Below are 20,162 nucleotides of genomic sequence, written 5' to 3' on the forward strand. Positions count from 1 at the left end.
AGAACTTTAGGAAATAAGTTAAATGAGAAAAATTGTATCGTAAAACAATTTATTTTTACATCTTTCATGTTTCAGGACCAAGTCACAAACCTTAATGATTGTATTTGTATAAGTACAATCATTGAAATGAAATTATTGAGATATTAATTCAAAAGTGTTTTTATCGAATGAAAAAAAAATTGATTTTTTAGTCAAAAGCTAGAAACATATCATTCAAATGCTAAGATACAATCTTGGGTGTTTTTGTTGCTGTATAATGAAATGAATGTTGGTTGAAAAAGAATGGTTATCCTAACATTTAGTTGTAACTAACTCAAATGAATTCTTTGATAAATGAAGCGTTATTTTGGAAAACAAGGTTTGATCCTAAAAAAGAGTTTTGGCTTTAAAAAATGAAAGACACCTTGCTTTACTTTATGTTGATTTCTTATTCATTGGTGAAAATTCATCATTCAAAGTCTTAAAAATTGATATGCAGTAACTAATTGAGTCATGATTTTGCTTAATAAACATCTTTCTTCTTTTTAAAGGATAAAGACTTATCAACACAAACAAATTGCTTTTGATCAAAAAGGATTTTAAAAGCACATAATATAGGTTAAGGTTTATGTCTATGAAAAAATAGAATATATAAGGGTCAAACGGTGTTTATAGGTGTAAAGACATGTCATTTATTCAATCGTGCATACCTTTTAAGCTTATTGCCTTGATTTTGATATTTTAATGATCGATGTCATATCAATTTCAATTCTCTAAATTCTATCTCATTTTTTTGATGTTGATATTTGGTCTTTAATTATGGACTTTGTGCCATTATTAGAGACATTTATGAGAGCTTTTTTTTTATTCCTTTTCTTTTGCTAACTCTTCTTTTCTTTTATTTGGAGAATTTTCATCACTTGCCCCCACTATAAGAGGTGATCCTAGTCTGAGTTATCATTCAAAAGATATTTAAGGCTTAAAATAGGACTGCAATGTATATGTTTTATTTATGAAAGATATACCAAAGACAACTTTTCTTTATCTCAAATCCAAGTTTGCTTAGTTGATAAATATTAGCCTTATTTGAAACCATTATTTAATAGGAAAACCATGAGGTTAACCTTAAAGAAAGTATAGTGGGATCATGGTATAAATGCGTACTATTTATCAAATCATTTAGTAACCTTAAAGAAAGTATAGTGGGATCATGGTATAAATACATACTATTTATCAAATCATTTAGTTCTCATCTTAGGTATAATATAAGCAAGATTTCTTCCTTTAAAATTTTTAAAACTAGAAAAAATATTAAAGGGTTCAAGAAGAGAGTTTGAAATAAGACTTTACCCTTTTAAGATTCATTAGGAAGGCAATATATTTTAGGATTAAAAAAAGAGAGATTAACAAGATTTTACCTTTTCAAGTTCATCGGGATTAGAAAAGGATATTTTAGGATTAAAAAAGAGGGATTGCCTCCAATATTTTACATGACATGTCTCAAAATTTCACCAATGAATTTGCTATTATATTTTTATCAAATTTTACTTTTACATAAACATATATTGATTTTAGAACAACAATTGAACCTAAAAATCACACTTCATTAAAAATGCAAAGTAACTCCAAAACATATGAAAAATGTTAGAACTACTAAAAACAAAAAACAATAATGTATGCTGGAGACGCACTGGGTGATCGAGTTGGACTGCGATCATTTCCAACACACGTCGGTGGGGTTAAAGAGGTACATGAATAGTTATGTAGGTTACTATGTTAGTTTAATATGCCTTATAACAAATTAGTTAGTTACATGTGACATATTATATTAATGTAAATACATATTTATTATTAATAAAGACTTAATTTATCTTTAATATTCATATAATAATAGATTAATAAATCCAGAGTAAAGGTAAATTCTATAAGATAAAAATGCTTTACAAAAGGGAATTATAAAGTTGTTATAATTATGTGATTCTTATTGCATCAAATTATTGTTTCTAAAATATTCCTAATCGATGCTCTCTTAATATTAGACATTTATTAGAGTCGTAAAGACTGATATATATATATATATATTGATTAATTTCTAAAATTATCCTGAATTAATATATGAATATTATTCCAGAGAAAAATTAATATTTTATTATTTTATAGGGTTTTTCAGATTTTCCTATAAATGGTAACCTTTATGTCTCTTTTTATTTGAAGAGTGGTTGTTTATTAGACAGAAAAACTATGTAAACATAATATTTAAGCTAATACTCTAAGCATAACAATAATTAATATAGGGATTTAGAAGATTTATTACAGGTGATTGATATGGATTACAATTGGAGGTTGGACAACCGAATGACTTGTAGTTTGTGACATCCCAGCTTTTAAAACATTATTTAAAGCCGAAAAAAATAAGATCTTCAAGTAATAAATATTTAAATAACTCTAAATTTATTGAACAAGATTTTAAAAGCTCATGAATAATTTTATTTTACAGTTTCTGTTGTGTTTATGATATTAGTAACCAATATACTCCTCTTCCGGTATATCAACATCTTTTATGGTGGGACATCGATGGCTTCGCAGAACAATGCTGAGGTTGTTTTTTTTCTCGACTGCTGCTACTCTTTTTGCCAATGTTATGGGTTGTTGGAGCTGCTATGAATGCCGCTGCTACTAGTGCTGACGAGAGACAATCCATTGGAGTGGGTGGTTGTTGGTTGTGGTAAGAATCCGATGGTGGCAACAGGGGCGGGAGGCTGAACAGTAGGAGATTCAGGGGACCGGTGTGTTTTTTTGCTAGCTAGGTATTATTTTGCAAGAGTCCCCTCTCTATATTCGTATGTGTTTCCTATTTATATTTGCTGAAACCCTCCACAAAACAGGAAAAAAACTAAAAAATAATGTTAGTCAATTAAATTATTTTCTACTTGATTACAGGTTTCTAATTAATAAAACTTTCTTTTTTTAATTTAACGTGTATGATCTCTTTTAATTATTTTTTTAATTCATAATCACCTTAGCCCCTTGTCCTCTTTTTCTTTTTATTTCACTTCCTAAACTCTTTTATATATATATATATATATATATATATATATATATATATATCATGAAAATAAAATTAAATAGAAAAATTAAGGATAGGTCTGTTTAGGAGTGTGATTGCTTTTTTTTGTTTTATTTTTTAAAAATTATTTTTAAAATTAGCACGTCAAAATAATTTAAAATATAAAAAAAATTAAATTTTAGTAAAAATATTTTTTAATTTTTTTTTGAAAATATAGATTGGCTCACATTTCCAAACGATTATGATGATTGTGATGAATATTATAAGTTGTAGTGTCAAGAAAATATTTACCCTTCTGCATGAGGTTAAAACATTTTTCCTATGTGAGGTTAAAACATTTTCTCCTTTTTCATGATATTGAAATATGTTTATTCAAATTAATACTATTTAGGAGTGTTTATTTTACATTGAAGAATAGAGGAAAATATTTTCTTAAAAAAATATCAGTCTTAAAATGTGAGTTTAATTATATGTGCTGAAAATTTAAAATGTCCAATTTAATATGAAATCTCATATTTTATAATAATTTTTGTAGGTTTGAAAACTACACCATGCTAGTACACTATAGACATAGTTTTTTAGACTCGGCCCGATTCAAGACTCAAGTTTTGACTGGGTTACCAGGTCGTTCAAATTAATTTTTTTTTAAAAAAATTAAAATGACATTGTTTTAGTTAAAAAAACAATAAAAGTCAACGGGTTGCAACTGAGTTTTTAACCGGGTCAACCCGTCGAGTCAGCCGAGTTTTTCCCTTTCTTATCTTTTCTTCAATCCAGCCCCGGATCGACCTGTCAGGGTTTTAAAACTAGATTAGAGAGAAAAGGCATTTTCTACAGGGACTATGATTGAGTGTTCTCACTCTTGAAAAACAATTGTTGATTCAAGCTCATACAACTAATAAGAAAAGACCATCAGTTAAAGTTGGATCCAAATATTTATTTTAAGGATATTTTATTTAAAATAAATTAATTTTGTTTACATGATTAGCTAATTTAATTTATTTTAATTAATACAAAACTAAACATTTAATACAACCAACCCTCCATTTAAAAAGCAATTACAATAATTAAAAAGCCTGAAATAAGAAAAAAAAAAAGAGAATTTCCTCTTCATAAACGTATTTTCTGAACAAAAATCAAGAAAAAAATAATATTCCCTAGTGGATTAAAATAAAATATCAACAAATTCGTTTCATGTACCAAAACTGTTTTCATTTATCTAATTTTCAATCTGCTTCCACATAAACTCAAGCACTTATCTTGAACACTAAATTTTGACTTCCTGACTTTTCTACATGTAACGTCTCTGTCGTGTTTCTTTTTTCCATTTTCATGGACAATGGAAAAGCTATACCTGTATTATTTCCCTAATCATCCCAATCTTTGCGCCCTTCTTCTGCATCAGAGTTCCTGGAAGCGATGACATTTGATAAAACATTTGCTGTTCGATGTCCATTTGGCTGTTTCACCTCCTTTATTTCATCCCAGTCATCATCCCACCCTTCATCCCACCCTTCAGTTGTTTCCACATTATTAGCTGAATGGGAGTCTGGCCGCTCCATTTCAAGTTCCTGATATGGGACTCCATCAACATGCGAGCTTTTTAGAAACCAGCAGCAGGCACATGCCCCTCCAGATATCAAAGCTATCAAAAACAAGTAGGCTCCGTTTTTGGGGGATAAATAGGTGCCATGTCCAAAGAACGGCTCATATTTGACTTTTAGTTTCTTTGATCCCATTTCAATTTTGCACGAACCATTTCCTGTGTTTAATATGATGGACGGACTTCCTTCAACATTTTCTGAGACATCAATCTGAACAAAGAATGCAATTGGACTTATCAAATAAAAGATAGAGACCAAAGATCAATATGTAGGAGATGCTCAATTGATTCTACAAAGGTTGTTTATCAAACCGGTTCTTTGTTTCCAACTCTATAACCCAACCCCCCATTATCTCAGTTGTCAAACAAGACTCCCAATGTATTCCCACCAAGACATGTCCCACTTCTGTAAAGCATAAATGCTAGAAATTAAACGAGCTGAACCTTTTTGGCATCGTGTTTGGATAGTTGTATCTCTGGGAAAGTAACGTTAATATCTGTGATTGTAAGATTCACTTTCAAGATGCCCTCTCCATCATTCTGGACAAGAAGAAACAGTTCCCTGGATGCTACATAGGAAAAATAGAGAGCACTTCACTGTAAATTCAGTAAGGCATGAGGAATGCATCATAAATCTAAGTGGACATGAGATTTGCAATGAAAGAATTGCAGCCTTGTGCTAAGAGTCTTGTCTCTAGTTTTATCAATATGAACATGACGTCGTGTTCATTAGCAAAAATTGCCATGTATTTGCTTTAGCAAGTAGTGAGAAAAGCTGTTTACAGATTGGATTGATGTTTTTCCATTCAAAACAGAACATTGCACAGTCAAAGGCATATGAGAACAACAGAAGGGAAGAAGTGATGGTTATCTGACATTAGGAAGCAGAACATCCAGAATATAGGAATCTTGGAGCGATAGTTTTTCAAATTCGGTAGAAGAATGGATCCAAAGTGACTGGGGTTAGACAACAATAGGTATATTCATGAGTCATCAAACATCACAAATAAGATAATCCAATGTTTCATTTGTTCATTCCAAATGTTCTATTTAACTGAAACAATCTCCATAATAAAAGAAAACCATTTCCCAAGAGATTCAATAGTCAAACTAAATCCATATTCTGTCAAGTCAAGCAAAAAATCAGTTCAATTAAGAAAAGTACATTATGGTTAAAGCAGGCAAGCTTGAGGGTAAAGCCAGATTCAGTCAATGCAAGAAGGAAAATTACAAAACCCTTATGGGGGGAGATGGGACAGTAAAATGATTTATCTGGCATATATGATCATTTCTACTAATTTTAGCATTACAATGTTGTTTCCATCATGATTAGCAAAAATAACCTCCAGATGCTCTCTCTATTGGGAATTATCATTCAATCTTCAAAATGGTAGTGCAGACAATGTTGCAGGACAAGTTATAAATGCAGCATGTATCCAAATACTTTGGAAAAATAATGATCGTAAAACCAGGTGATTTCCTGACCTTATCGGTTTTATGACATTAAGATGATCTTCAACAAGCAAAGAAGGAATGGCATATGTTGCTACCCCATGTAAACAAAAGGACTAAATTTACATAACTTGCTGAAAACGTTCTACTAGTTGATTAACATACTGTAGCAGAATATGAAATTAGAACTGTAAAGTGATGATTAGTTGGGACATTAAGATGATCTTCAACAAGCAAAGAAGGAATGGCATATGTTGCTATCCCATGTAAACAAAAGGACTAGATTTACATAGCTTGCTGAAAATGTTCTACTAGTTGATTAACATACTGTAGCCGAATATGAAATTAGAACTGTAAAGTTATTACAAGAGCAATTTTAGAAGGTTGGTTTCATCGAACTCAAAAACTATTTATCAGGTGGATGAGAAAGTGGTGAAATTGAACTGTGGACGAGATCACAAGAATGTTTTCATAGAAAACAAATAAATCAGCAAGACCTAAGTTAGAGAAACTCGATGAAGCAGCTGCATCTTCTCAGGGGGAACAGTTGAGAGATAACACGAAGAAGAACACCTTCAAGTTTGAGAACCAAGATTGTAGTTCTAACTATTTCAAATCTATTTATTTGAACACAAATTAACAGAACAAAATCAATATTGAGATATTAGGGCAACAAAATCTAAACAAAAAGAAAAGGAAAGAGAGAGAGAGAGAGTCGAGATTAGCAGTAGAAGAGTACTCACAGGTACTTGACGAAAGAAGGCAAGCAGCGAGGTTATTAGTGGAGTCCCGACATCCCCTTTTAGCTATCGAATCGGAACACCTCTCCTTCGTTTCAATGTAATATTGAAATGGTGCAGGAATCGGAGAGCTCTGCAACAAAAATAAAATAAAATAAAATCTATATATTATTAAAAATTCTAAAAAAAAAACAGAGAGAGGGAGGGAAATGGAGTTACCACCTCTGGAGATTCTCTTGTCATTAATTTCCGAGGTAATTCAAAAACCCAACCATCGCATCCTTTTCCCACTATAACACTCATCATCAACCCACGAAGAAGAAGAAGAAGAAGAAGAAGATTTATTACCCTCTGATTACTCATAATCAATTGATTTACAGATAATTATTTCAGCACGACACTGCTCCCTTCGCTTCTTCTTCATCATCTCCTCTTTTTAACTAGCTTCTTCTACAGGTCAAAGTCTATACTCGTTGACTCCGTCTCTCCTTTCTTGGCTCCTTCTCCCTTTCATTCTTCCTTTCACAATTAATTAATCCTCTACGGTTACTCCTACTGAGGCTGCTGCTTAGCTTACCCTTTCGCTTTCAAATTACTCATGTGGCAGTTTTGGGGTCCACAACGGTATCTTGAAGACGTCACCGTTTTTCTCATTCAGTGAAACGACAGCGTATCTGTGTTTGGAATTAGATTCTTTTTTTTTTCCCCTGAACCCTTGTCTGTAAATCAGTGATCTATTGTCTTAATTCATTCTCTCACTCTCTCTCTCATATGGAAACAAACCCCCAAATTCCTTCAAATTAGGGTTTGATTTCGTCCATGTAAATTCAAATAGAAAAAGCAAAGAGAAATGTCAACAGAGGAAATATCTTTAGTTTCTCCACAAAACGGAATAAATTCACAACTCCTCTTCCAAGACGATCCATTACGATTCAATTGCACCGGACCGCCTCCGCAACAACAGCAGCAACGCCGTGTCGGGGATCCCAAAACTCGAGAACTCACTGGTTTTATCGATGACAACAAGCTCTTCTCCTCCACCACTACTGCAACCGCCACTTCCACCGCCGGCTCCGACCGTTACTTTCCCTCTCACCACCACCACCACCACCACCACCAGGATTTCCCGAGGAATGTTTATCAGCGTGAACCGCAGGGAACTAGTGGAGATGATACCGACGGTGAGGATGATGAAGATGATGAGGAGGACGATGAGGAGGAGGTTGATGACGTAGACGGTGGTGATCATGAGAATGGAGTTGATGTGCTTGTTGCTGCTATTGATTGTAACAGCAAAAACACTAACTGTAACAACAATAACTGTAGTGGAACTATTAGTAATGCTAGTAATAGTGTTCATTTGGACAAAATTGGAAATGGAAATGCAAAGCCCAAGCATCTTTCTTCTTTTGGTAAGTGGAAAGAAAATCTTTTTTTTCAAAGCTTTCTTTATTTCCGTCTTCTTTATTAGTGTTATTTGTGCTTGATTGTTTAGGGATTAGTGGGGAAATGGTGAAGGATGGAATTGGTGGCGGCGGCGGCGGCTTGGGGCAGACAGGGAATAATGCGGTGACGATCGCGGAGGCAGATGGGGAGATGTATTATTCGCAGTATTTGCAGGGGACGGGGGGGTCTGGTGCTGGTGGAAAGGATATGGGTGTGGAGAATGGTTGTGGATTTAGTGGAAGGAAGGAGGTTTCAGCATTTTCGAGTGAGTCTGGAGATTCTTTAAGGGCTATTTTATCGGACCCTGTTACGTAAGTTTTTGAGATTTATTGTTGAATTTTTTTTTCTATGTTTGTATGCGAATTTTTTGTGTTTGGCATGACATGGACTATTTGTGTTCGAATCAGAAGTTTTTGGAATATCTGTTTTGGCATGCCATTTTTTTTATTCTACATGTAAGCATGTTGCTGGCAAAGTTTTTACTTGTGCAATTTATTTACTTTGGTTTATGGATTCAGGGGAGCTTTAATGGATGACGCTATGATATTGCCTTGTGGGCATTCATTTGGAGCTGGTGGAATGCAGCATGTTATCAGAATGGTCAGTTCTCAATTGAAGGAATTTTTGGTCTTTGAAATCATTCATTGCAACATAGGAGGTTTGAATAACTTCTCATACTGAGAAAGTACCAGATCAAAGAGTGTGAGAGAAAAGAGAGGGGGTGGGGGTTTTGAGCTTCGTTAATTGTGTGCCTCAATGAATTTTATCTGCAAACTTTAAAATTACTACAAAGCTTCAAGCTGCTTCTGACAGACCTCCAGCATTAGTCACTGTTACTATAAAGTTTCCTTCAGAAGCACTATAATGAAGTCTGGATGTCCATATCGAACAGTAATTTTGGCTCAGTTGAGGCTCTGACACAAGCACTGCCTTTTAAGTGCGTCATTTGCATGTTTGGTCCTTGTAATTGGCCACTTTTCTATCTTATACCCTTAAGCAGTGCTTGTAGTTTGTTATTTGAACTTGTACAGTTTTTTTTAACTTTTAATGGTAATGCATGTTTCTAGGTGCTGGTTTTTATAATAGTTGTATTTTATTGCTTTGGGCGAGAGCAAGCTACAAACCATGTCCTGACAATCTGTCAATAGTATCATAACTGTCTTCAAGGCCTTATGATCAACAATTAATGAAATAGCAAACTTTTGTTGGTCAGAGATAACACTTCTTGGACTTTCAAGAAGAGCAAGCTTGACCCTGTGATTGATATACTGGAATGAAGTATTTTTCTTCTTGTTGAATTGTCTTCCTTCCACTCATTTTATAACTTATATGAGATGTTTCTGCATTTTAGCTTTCTGCTTAGCAATGCTGAAAGTTGTGCGCCTCTGCTTGTTCTGTGCAAATGGTTTACTTTCACTGGACTCTGTTATTTTAGAAATCTACAGTTGTGTTGCGTTCTGCTCTCTCTCTCTCTCTCTCTCTCTCTCGCTCTCTAAGATGTTCTTACAGTTGTTATGATATGATTTTGATTTCAGTTTTATGCTTGCATTTTCAGAAAGTTTGCTACAGTTGTTCACAGTCAATTTCAGAAGACTCAATAGCTCCCAACCTCTGTAAGTAGTAATTTGTTGTTGTTGTTGAAGGTTGTAGGATTTTATGATCGTGCTTCCTACAAGAAAAAATCGCAGGCTTTGTATTTTTAAGCAGTGGCAAGATATAGGGAGTCTATAGTCACTATGATAAAGAGAACTATGACCAGTGCATCACAGCTTTCATTTTCTTTGGCTTTGCCTTTTCAATTGTTCATTTTGCTGCTGTCTATACAGCTCTCAGATATGCTGTCCAGGCATTTCAGCGGGAAGAGGAGTTACAATTTTATCGCTCATCCAAAAGGAGGAGAGAGAGGTTTGACCAGGTTTGTTCCTGTCAAGCCCTGGGTTTCCTTTTAACATAATTCTCTTTAACAATTGTCAATAGAATAGGAGCAGACTGCATAACAATGCATACCTTTCCATTTCATTGCAGTCATGCTGAGCTGCATGGTTCTTCCTCATTTGGAAGTAGATTTTCTCAATGAGATGTCTTCACTGATGACAAGTCAATAGCCTGGCATTTAAAAAACTGTGTCAATCACTGGGGATTTATAAAACCCTGCAACTCAGATGCTTTCTTTAATTATTCTTTTATGTTTTAACTATCCACTACATTTTTTTTTTATTTGTTTCCTCGGCAACCCTTTGGTTTTAGGATGCACCAGTGGCCTCAACTTTTATAGCTTTTCTAAAATCACCACTGTTTTTTCTTTTATAGGACAAAGGTGGTTATGGCGATTCAGGGGTCATGGATCCACCAAGGGGTAGAGGTGTGCAGTTCCCATTTGCTGTGACAGACCGGGTTATTATAAAGGTTGTTTAGCGAAGCTCCCAAGTTTTCCCTGTATGCGTTGTTTATTAATCATTTAAAATTAACAATATGAATTAAAAAATATTCAGGGAAACAAGAGGACACCTCAGCGGTTTGTTGGACGGGAGGCTGTTGTGACAACGCAATGCTTAAATGGATGGTTGGTCACTTTCTTGCTTTTCTTACCTTCAATTTTTGCATGTTTTAAGGTTTGGTGCATTGCTCAGGTCAATTCTATACCGATGTCAATTGCTCTTTTCTTTCCCTTGATAATTAATACATTTATCTCTTGTGCGCGCTTTCTGTTATGTGACCAAGAAGTTTTATCAGACATCTGTGCATTGTTGATTTTGAATTTGTTGGCTGTCATTACATGCATATGGAGATACATGGAACAAAATCTGTTTTGAATGAGTTAATACTTTGATCAGTACTGTAAATAAGTGAGTACATTTGCAGCTTAGATGAGATAACGGATATGGTGATGGATACATCTTAAATGGTTTGAAATGATCGAGCAAACCTCTAGTCATTAGGATTGGGGATTGTCTCAGTTGAGATTTCTGCACCATGCATGGTGGCCTGTTTGTATGAAAGGTGGTGAGCAACTGATCCTTGTAACTGATACAAAGCCATTTACAGGTATGTAGTGAAGACGTTGGACAATGCAGAGAGTGTAAAGTTGCAGTATCGATCACTTGCCAAGCTTTCAGATGATCCATCTTCAAAAACAATATCAACCAAGATTGCCCCAAACTGGCTCTAGTCTTGCTTATACACAACCGAGGTAGCATTATTCTGCCTACACACCATAGCAGGTTGGTTTCCGATACTCAAAGACTAACTTTTCTTTACGCGATGAGTTTCTTGCTTGCAGTCCCTACTAGCCAATGTAAAGCCATGTAAATTATAGAAGCCATGATGCAAATGTAATTTTAGGAAGCATAGGATGAGAGTTAAAATGCAAACAATGTTATTTTTGTTTTGGACATGACTGAGGCTGTCTGTATCTAACTAATGTTTGTGCACACATGATTATCCCATATCAAGCTTTGTTGTTCTGCTAGGTCTCTGTGCATGATGTTTAAATTATCCAGAGCAGCTGATCATTAGTCTGTCAGAACCAGAGAGATCCAAATCTCTTGTAAAAAAAAAAAAATTATAGTAAACGAGAAATTTGTGCTTTGGTCTGACTACGAGTCATGTTTTATAGTGAAAAATATAATTAATATTTCTTCTGAAAAAGTTTACTATATTAGCACAATAATTAAAAAGAGAATTCAATGGAGCATTTCAAGAAGCCCATTGAAACTATTATGAGAGATCTTAAGAAGCCTTTTCAGTTTAGCAGGGCATTTATATATATATATATATATATATATATATATATATATATAGGAGAATATATATATAGGAGAATTCAAAGTGTTTTGTTTTTTTTTATCCTTCTGTTTCCGAATGGTGGATAACAAATCCACCAAGCTCAAGACTTCAGTGGGCTCAAAAGTGCACTTAGAGCACTAGTTAAGAGTCATCTAATACTCTAATCAATTCACGTCTTTTTTTTTAGAATTTATTTTAAACACTTAAAAACATTACCATATAAAACGCACAATTATTTAATGTATTTTAATTATCCTATATTTTTATTTAATATTTTATTTTCTTTCATTTACTTAACACAATACATTAAAATGAAATAAAAATATAAAGTCTAATAGAAATATTCTTATCATTTTTAATATTTGAAGAACAATTTTGTTTAAATTACACATCAAATAGAAAAATAATTAATGAATGAATTAATGTTAAGAAATTCTTGGAAATGCTAAATTTACTATTTAGTGTTAATTGATAAATTAATGTAATAATTAAATTACATTAATTTATCAATTAATGTACGAGAGTGGATTCAAAGTGTAGGTAACATTCTTGTGAACTAATTTTTTTATTTTTTTTAAAGTGTAAATTCAATTTAACAGTTGAAACCTCATTTGACTAATGTTTGAATTTTTTTATTGAAATTTGTTATTTTAATTTTGAGGTGAAGATGTTTTTGATTAATATGGTTTAACCTGTCAAACTATTAAACGGGTCATGGATCTAGTTGGGTTTAACAACCTTGTTTCTTGGAATCATTTTTTCTAATTATGTGATGTAATAAACAGACACATATAGAAAAATAATTGAATAAAATTTATGAGAAAAAAAAGATATTATGAAGGGTTATACAAAAAAAACATATGCTAACATACAAAAAAGAAAAGATAATCTTATTAAAAAACATGTAACAATTGAAAGAAATTTTATAAATATTACTCTAAAAAGTTTCTAAATTAATTTATTTTAATGAATACTTGTCGAGACAAGCATCTCAAACATATTTCTAATTGATTTATTGTAATTAATTTTAAATTAAATTAAATGAAAAAAAGGTTAAAAGAAAGGCGAACAGTTGGGCTTTACGTGGTCCAACACACCTAGGCTTAATTTTTTTTTGTTTGGATCAAGTATCGAACGACATGTCATCCATCATTTTTTTTTTCTAAAAGAAAGCAGAAGATGTGTTGTCTACATTTCTAGATTCTACCTACCAAAGAGAAGGTTAGAAAATTAACTAGTGAGGTTTTAATTAAAAAAAAATTCTCAACATGTTTTAACTTAAAAATCACCTAAAAATCACCTTTAGAATCTAAAAAAATAATAATTTATCAACCTAAAATGACTCTAAATCAGTTAAGAAAAAAACACAAAATTAAATAAAAAAATATTTTCTTTCTTAACTTCAATATACTTTTTTGTCGAAAGGAACTCATTAACACCAATAATAAGTTTTTTTTTGTTATAATATTGACAATTAATAACTTTTTCTTTCTTTTTTATTTTTTGACAACTTTCTCTTTTATTTTTTAAATTCAAAAATTTAAATGTGAACAAAATAAAGTTTTGAATCAAAATATATAATTATCAAATCAAAAGGATAAAAAAAAAGCACTAATGTACAGTTTTTGAAAACAAAAACTTTAATGTTTTTCTTGGTTTTAATTTCAATCCCTTTATTTCTAATTTTTCACAAATAATAAAATTGATTTTTTTAAAATTAAACATTAATCCAATATCGAGATTTTTTTTCTACACAACAATAACCTCTTATTAAGCTAATTGAATCAATCTATCAAGATCAATTTCAACTAACTTAACATGAAAAAAATTAAACTGAAAAAAAGCTACGTGGATGGAAAAACAAATTGTGCTTGAAACTGCAAATGCTATATTTTTTTTTCTCAATTTCAATTCAAGTCCCTATATTTTTAATTACAGCAAATAATAAAATGAGATTTTTGTTGCAAAACCAAACATCAACTCCATATCTATACATGATCTGACACCATGAAAATCAAAAAATAAAGTCCAATCTACATATTGTTTCCTTTTATTTTCCTACCATTTTTGTTGAACCACATCCATTAAAAAGGTGCATTTATGGTTTTCAAGGGATGAGATTTGATCCAAAAACAGTCTTTATGGAGAAAGATTGCTTCTTTTTTTTTGTCTAAATCAAGACATTGATATTGAGATATGAAATTATTGACAAAGAATAAATCTTAAAAATTGTCGTCAATAGATAAAATAAGCTCATGATGAAGCATTAAGGACGCAAAAAATAGTGTAGTGTTTGTCAATCTGAAATTATTTAAGACATGCTTTGGCATAAGCTAACCTCATCCATTACCAGAAAAAAGACTGTACTAGAAGACATGACCTAAACCGAGATGCAACTAAAGTGCCTTTTCTAATGTGCACTGTTCTAAAAATCAAAGAAAACAAGAGAAGAAAAAATAAAAGCACGAAAAATGGGTAAGAGCACTGTTTCATGAACAAAGAGATCCAATTTCATGCTACACTCGGAACTGAGCCATGAGAAAAACACATCAAAGAACCTGATAGTCGATTTATTATTTCTCAGCAACTTCCTTTATCAACTAGAGTTTATAACAATCTACCACAACAATGATTCTGGCTACATTTTGAAAAAGAAAAAGAAAGAGAGAAAAATGGGGGCTCAACTTGATGTTATATAGCTTGCTATCCAGCATAGCTTTGCAAAGATTAAAGAACTGATCAGTTGTTTGCTAATATTTTAGAATTCGGTTAATAGATCAGAAACAAGATACATTCTCCTTCGAACTCAGGAAATTGCAGGTTGAATAGATGGAAGCTGCAGCAGCTCTAACAGCCAATTCCTTCTGCGAGCTATCTGCTTTCTCAGTTCTGCACATTGAAGAAAACTGCATAATTATGAAGTAACTTGCAGAATATTTGCCACATGGTGATGCATGAATAAAAGAATGTTGACGAAACAGATTGTTTATAATGATGATAAATGATAGTGTGTCTTCAGTCATCAAAATTCATCATCCATAATATGAGCTCAATCATGCAATTTAAGATACTATACCAGATCCTGCCACAAGTTTGACAAAGGTATAATGGCGTAGTAATTTACCTGGGGTAACCTAAAATTGCATTATAGTGCAAATGCTGCAGCCCCTGATCACAGTGCACTTGCATTTCCTTTACCTGGCTCAACCAAGTTTCCTGAAATTCAAACCAGAAAGCACCTAAATAAGCTAATGAAAGAAATTGGATTCAAAAAATGAATTTTCTATACTATCATAAGCTCTGCAGAAGAAGATTTGTTTAAAAAAAGGAAATCCTATTACAAGTAAGAAACAACTTCTGTATTCAGAAACTGTCTAGTGTATTCAGGCAAATGAATTAGTCTGGTCAGATATAAGTTGATACCAAACCATCGCAAATCACCATGGAATCACTGAGAGTCAAATTCACACACACACATCTCTAGATTACTAGTAGAATTTTGTAGCATGAGAAAGAAGGAAAAGTCTCTCCTATTGCACTTGTCTTTCCAATCACACTTACAAGTTGTTTCTCTTCTTCAGAAAGTGCACTGTCCAACTGATCAAACAATGCTCTCCATCTTGCTTGATGCATGGCAGCTGTTGCATTATTGGACACTACTTCTGAAGAACTTTTCATAGTATAAGCACCGTCCACTTCAATAGCTGAGAACTCTTTTGATATTAAAAATGGTAACTCAGTAGTTATCACTGCTCGGACTCTCTTCCTACTTCGGCGCAAGGCTGAAAGTACAGGAGATGGTTTATTAACATATGGACATCATGTACCATACTAGATAATACTCAACAACCATTCACATTATAAAGCATTACCTGCTATCCGTCCTCTAATGTCTTGATGAAGAAGTTCCAACCATTGAGAAGAAACAGTAGCAGCTGAAAGTACAAAAACAAAGTACTTTCAGCTAAGATGTTCTTGGCTTTCAGTTTGTCGTGTAACTTCAATGTCGTGATAAATAGCAATACCCTAATTCTATAAAGATACATAATTCATTTAGGTTATGTTTGTTTTTGTAGTTTAACATTGTTTTTGAAAATTTTTGAATTTTATTTGTTTTAAATTATTTTTTTAGTGTTTTTTTATCGTTTTAATACGATGATATCAAAAATAAATTTTAAAAAATAAAAAATATTACTTTAAAGTATTTGCAAACAAAAAATATTTTGAAAAATAACCTTTACTATAATTTTAAACACACCTGGTGTCTTGCAATTCCTATCTACCGCAGTTTCACATATAAATATTCGAATATTAAATTGTCAATTCCTTCTAAAAAAAAATTAAACACACCTTTCACAGAAAGACAAGAAACACTTGCGTTGTTTGCTGATTCCTCATTCAGAACAGTTCTAGATTCCTCCAAGGCGTTAGTTGCTGAAGACAACTTCAATGTCAATGCATCATTCTCACTGGCAGCTGAGTGTGAAACAAAATTTCTGTCATGTACCATGTCTACCATGCTGGAGTCACCCTCCCCGTTGGATATAGGGTACTCTCTTGTTTGCTTGCTCCCAAATAAAGAAGTTGAACTCCCATTCCCATGAGAAAAACTGAGTCGATGTATTCCAGAATCACTCATACTATTGTTTTCTTTAGTTCCAGATTTTAGATATGCTTGTTTGCTTTCAAGACAGCCATTTTCGAGTTTTTCAGACCTTACCAAAGCCTCTATTATGGAATGGACCTGCTTTTTATTTCTCACATGGTTTATGATCCCAGGGTTCAAGCCATTTAGCAATCCACTTGGAGCAGCAATCTTGGTAAACCTATCCACCTGCTCTCTCTTCGCAAGTTCCATCTTTTCCTTGAGAACGTCATCTTTGGGTTTCCTCCCACGTTGCTTTGCCATTGGTATCCCTCCATGAGAAGATGTCATAAAACCACTTTGAATTGAAATCCCTCCATATGAAGATGACAGAAAACCGTTTTGCTTCATTTCTTTCCACATTCTTAATGGATCCTTTTCCTGCACTGGACCAGTAGTACTCCCACACTCAGAAATATCTCTTGTCTTCTCATGATCTTTCTGGGTGTGGAATGGTTCCTGGTTCACAGAGCTATCATCCTGTGCATTCAGATCCAAGCCAAAGCCAACAGAGGTTGCGCATTTATTGTCATGTTTGCTCTCATGCTTCTTGAGCAATGGGACTTCATTACAATTCTCAGCATGTTCTGCCATATCCTTTCTCACCAAGTGATTAGCAATGCAAGCTTCATTACTGAGATCCAGTGGCTTAGAGGCAGCAGTGACCTCAACTGATAATGCGGTCCTTCCACTTCTTTCTGCTCGATAAGCATTGAAGTCCAAGGTTACCGGAACATTGGTGACTTGGGACATCTTTTCAGTAAACTGAAAGCGGTCGTCGTCTTCTTTGTTTTTCAAGTGATTGCTGCTTACTTCTGTGCCATTATCAAGTAGAAAAAACAAAGCTTTAAAATGATATTTATATTGGAAGTTCAACGGGCCACAACAAGTTAATCTACAGTGGAACTAAAGTACCATTCTACGTGTCCAGGCATTGCAATTTGTTTTCAATTAAATGTTTCTTGTTGGTCTTGTTCTGCTAACAAGTATTACTAGTGAACAGATTTGTCTATTGTACTTGTACATAGCTGCATTCTGACATCCCAGATACGCACAAATTTCAATATCAAAACACCTAACAGCAGCAAAAAAAGTTACATATTAATAAAACCTTACCTTCAAACCTCAGCACAGATTCAAGATTACGCATTTTAATCTTTTTTCGAGCAACTTCTGATTTCTCTCCCAATTCACCACTAGCCCGCTTCTCACCAGCCAACTAAAACAACCCAGAATCAGGAACATAAAACTTCTCAAAAGCACCAAAGAAAGAGAGAAACCAACCTTGGAATCAGATCTGGACCTCCCTGTATCCCCTCCTCGATCTTCCATTAGCTTAAACCTAATTCAAAATTCAAGACTTTTAGTACCAAAATCAGGAACCAAAAGGAAAAAAGGTAAAAACTTGAAACCCAATTTAAGACTTTTAACAACAAAGACGTAAGCCGAAATCAAAAAGAAAAAAATTCTTGGAAACCCTATTAAATTAAGATCTCTAGCATCAAAACTTTTTTAAAAAATTAATCTTGAAACCCAATTAAAAATCAAGAAATTTACCGCTAAACCTTAAAACAAAAGGCAAAAATAAAGAAATGGCAATAAAAGATTCCCTACCCGCTAAGCCAAATCTTGATTTCTTTAAAAAGGGTATCTGTATCTACTTTTAGTAGGATTTGAGAGAGATTGGAAGCGAGTTAGGGTTTCAGAAAGAGGAGGAGGGGTGGCAAGATATGTTTTGAAAAGTGTTAGTGATTTGAATTTACAGAGAGGGAGAGAGAAAGAGAGCGCGCTTGCTTTGGCTTATTTCTTGTCTGATTTCAAGTGCTAGAAGACATGGAGGAGTCGAGCTTCCTTTTTATTTATTTTTTTAAGGAGTTTTTGACGCTGACAACGTGAGGGAGGGAGGTTTGGGGGCTTGGAGATTCGTTTTTCTCCTTTCAAATTCAAAAACGACGTTTGGAGGGATTTTTGTTTGGGCCCCCACATTATTCCCCCATTGTTATCACTTCCTGCTTCTACTTCTTTTTATTTTTATTTTTTTAATAGAGTTTTTAAAATTGTGATAACAAATATTTTTTAAATTATTTTTTATTTAAAAATATATTATAATAATAATTTTAAAAAATTATTTTTGATATCATACATTAAAACAATTCAAAAATATAAAAAATTAATTTTAAATAAAAAAATTTAAATTTTATCCAATTCTCATTTAAAACGCAATATCAAACAGTTTGTGTAAAACCATGTGAATTTAATTTAATTTAGATGATTGAATAAGTGTTTTTGTTTGGAATTCTTTTGAGGATATTAATTTGAATTTTAAATGGAATTGAATTTATAAAAAAATATGCAAAAGTAAATGAATCAAATGGGAGACCCTTGAATTTATTTAAGTAATCTATTTTAAAATTAATGTTAAAAATAATATTTTAAAAACACTTGCATGCTAACGAAAATCCTATTTTTGCTTTCTCCTGTTCATACACCTCTTTTTTTTATTTCAAAAACCTTTGGCAATACAATATATTTTTTTTACTTCGTTTGGGAATGCGGTGCAAACTACGTTTTCTAAAAATTCAATTTTTTTATTAAAAAATAATTTTTTATGTGTTTTGGATCGTTTTGTTACGCTGATCTCAAAATTAATTTTTTAAAAAATATCATTTTAATACATTTCGATATAAAAAACATTTTAAAAAATAATCACAATTACACTTTTAACCATTTACTTGGCATCAATCCTTCTGAAGTTATTCTTGTATCTCATATATTATGCTATTAATATTTCATTTTCTTTTTCTATATTTTTATTTTTTTGGTTTTTTCCTTAATCTTTCCTTGCCTATTTTTTTTCCTTTGTTTTTTGTTTTGCCAACCAATTATACGTGGATGATGGTTTTTTTCTCTTTTTTTTTTATAACATGTGTGGATGATGGTTGATTGATGCGTGAATAGGTATAAATTAAATATAAATAAGTATTTAAAATTATAGCTACTATATGGAACAAAATTGGTATAACTATAAATTCCTATTTATTAGGTAGAGTAACAATAGATAAAGTATTTCAGCCAACTGAAATTATTTATTAGATTGTTATCATAATTAATCCTAGCTCATAATATAATTTTACTTATTGTTACTCCAACTCAGATAAATCTATTCATATATTCTTTAAAATGCTTATATTTCATGTCATTTTAAAAATATATATAAGGGTCATTGTAACAAAAGGAAATGATTTCTCTAACAAAAATGATTTCTAAATTAAGAAAAAATTATTCAAGATTGCTAGTTAAATTTATTTTCACATGTATTCTAAACAATATAATTGAATTAAATTATGTAGTATAATATTTTATTTCAAACATAAAAATTATAATAGGTTATCAATTAAATTCAAATTTACTTATGAATTCAATTTAGCATATGATTTTGTTTCA

The 20,162-nt window shown here is 32.4% G+C and overlaps 3 protein-coding genes across 4 annotated transcripts; 1 reads left to right on the plus strand and 2 right to left on the minus strand.

Moving 5' to 3' along the window:
* Nucleotides 1-4,236: 4,236 nt before the first annotated feature.
* LOC133668479 (uncharacterized) lies at nt 4,237-7,388 on the minus strand. 2 transcript variants are annotated; one of them, XM_062088351.1, is made up of 4 exons: nt 7,061-7,388; nt 6,845-6,974; nt 5,094-5,218; nt 4,237-4,860 (listed from the first exon to the last, which is right to left on the minus strand). In XM_062088351.1, exons 1-4 carry the CDS (start codon nt 7,202-7,204, stop codon nt 4,414-4,416), a joined length of 846 nt encoding a protein of 281 aa, XP_061944335.1. In that variant the 5' UTR covers nt 7,205-7,388; the 3' UTR covers nt 4,237-4,413. The 2 variants fall into 2 exon arrangements, with proteins under 2 accessions (XP_061944335.1, XP_061944336.1); XM_062088352.1 differs by having other exon boundaries at nt 7,064-7,387.
* A 172-nt stretch (nt 7,389-7,560) lies between these two features.
* On the plus strand, nt 7,561-11,756 carry LOC133668478 (U-box domain-containing protein 62). Its single transcript, XM_062088350.1, has 8 exons — nt 7,561-8,253; nt 8,337-8,598; nt 8,806-8,887; nt 9,843-9,900; nt 10,114-10,202; nt 10,598-10,693; nt 10,780-10,850; nt 11,333-11,756. Exons 1-8 carry the CDS (start codon nt 7,692-7,694, stop codon nt 11,454-11,456), a joined length of 1,344 nt encoding a protein of 447 aa, XP_061944334.1. The 5' UTR covers nt 7,561-7,691; the 3' UTR covers nt 11,457-11,756.
* Nucleotides 11,757-14,622: 2,866 nt separating this feature from the next.
* Nucleotides 14,623-18,609, minus strand: LOC133667860 (uncharacterized). Its single transcript, XM_062087542.1, has 8 exons — nt 18,333-18,609; nt 18,003-18,060; nt 17,835-17,937; nt 16,424-17,533; nt 15,946-16,008; nt 15,635-15,855; nt 15,198-15,289; nt 14,623-14,962 (listed from the first exon to the last, which is right to left on the minus strand). Exons 2-8 carry the CDS (start codon nt 18,048-18,050, stop codon nt 14,851-14,853), a joined length of 1,749 nt encoding a protein of 582 aa, XP_061943526.1. The 5' UTR covers nt 18,051-18,060; nt 18,333-18,609; the 3' UTR covers nt 14,623-14,850.
* Nucleotides 18,610-20,162: the final 1,553 nt, after the last annotated feature.

The sequence above is a fragment of the Populus nigra genome, chromosome 11 (assembly GCF_951802175.1).
Source record: "Populus nigra chromosome 11, ddPopNigr1.1, whole genome shotgun sequence".
Classification (NCBI taxonomy): Eukaryota; Viridiplantae; Streptophyta; class Magnoliopsida; order Malpighiales; family Salicaceae; genus Populus; species Populus nigra.

Bases quoted from the DNA above. Each gene is read 5' to 3' on its own strand.
- LOC133668478 (XM_062088350.1), top strand. From the start codon at position 7,692: ATGTCAACAGAGGAAATATCTTTAGTTTCTCCACAAAACGGAATAAAT. The intron at 8,599-8,805 runs GTAAGTTTTTGA...TTATGGATTCAG, and splicing joins ATTTTATCGGACCCTGTTAC to GGGAGCTTTAATGGATGACG. The intron at 10,694-10,779 runs GTTGTTTAGCGA...AAAAATATTCAG, and splicing joins CAGACCGGGTTATTATAAAG to GGAAACAAGAGGACACCTCA.
- LOC133667860 (XM_062087542.1), bottom strand. From the start codon at position 18,050: ATGGAAGATCGAGGAGGGGATACAGGGAGGTCCAGATCTGATTCCAAG. The intron at 16,009-16,423 runs GTGTGTTTAATT...TTGTACTTTCAG, and splicing joins TTCTTGTCTTTCTGTGAAAG to CTGCTACTGTTTCTTCTCAA. The intron at 15,290-15,634 runs GTAAGTGTGATT...TTTGAATTTCAG, and splicing joins CTGAAGAAGAGAAACAACTT to GAAACTTGGTTGAGCCAGGT.
- LOC133668479 (XM_062088351.1), bottom strand. From the start codon at position 7,204: ATGAGTAATCAGAGGGTAATAAATCTTCTTCTTCTTCTTCTTCTTCTT. The intron at 5,219-6,844 runs GTGAGTACTCTT...TTTCCTATGTAG, and splicing joins CCTTCTTTCGTCAAGTACCT to CATCCAGGGAACTGTTTCTT. The intron at 4,861-5,093 runs GTTCAGCTCGTT...TTCTTTGTTCAG, and splicing joins CCAAACACGATGCCAAAAAG to ATTGATGTCTCAGAAAATGT.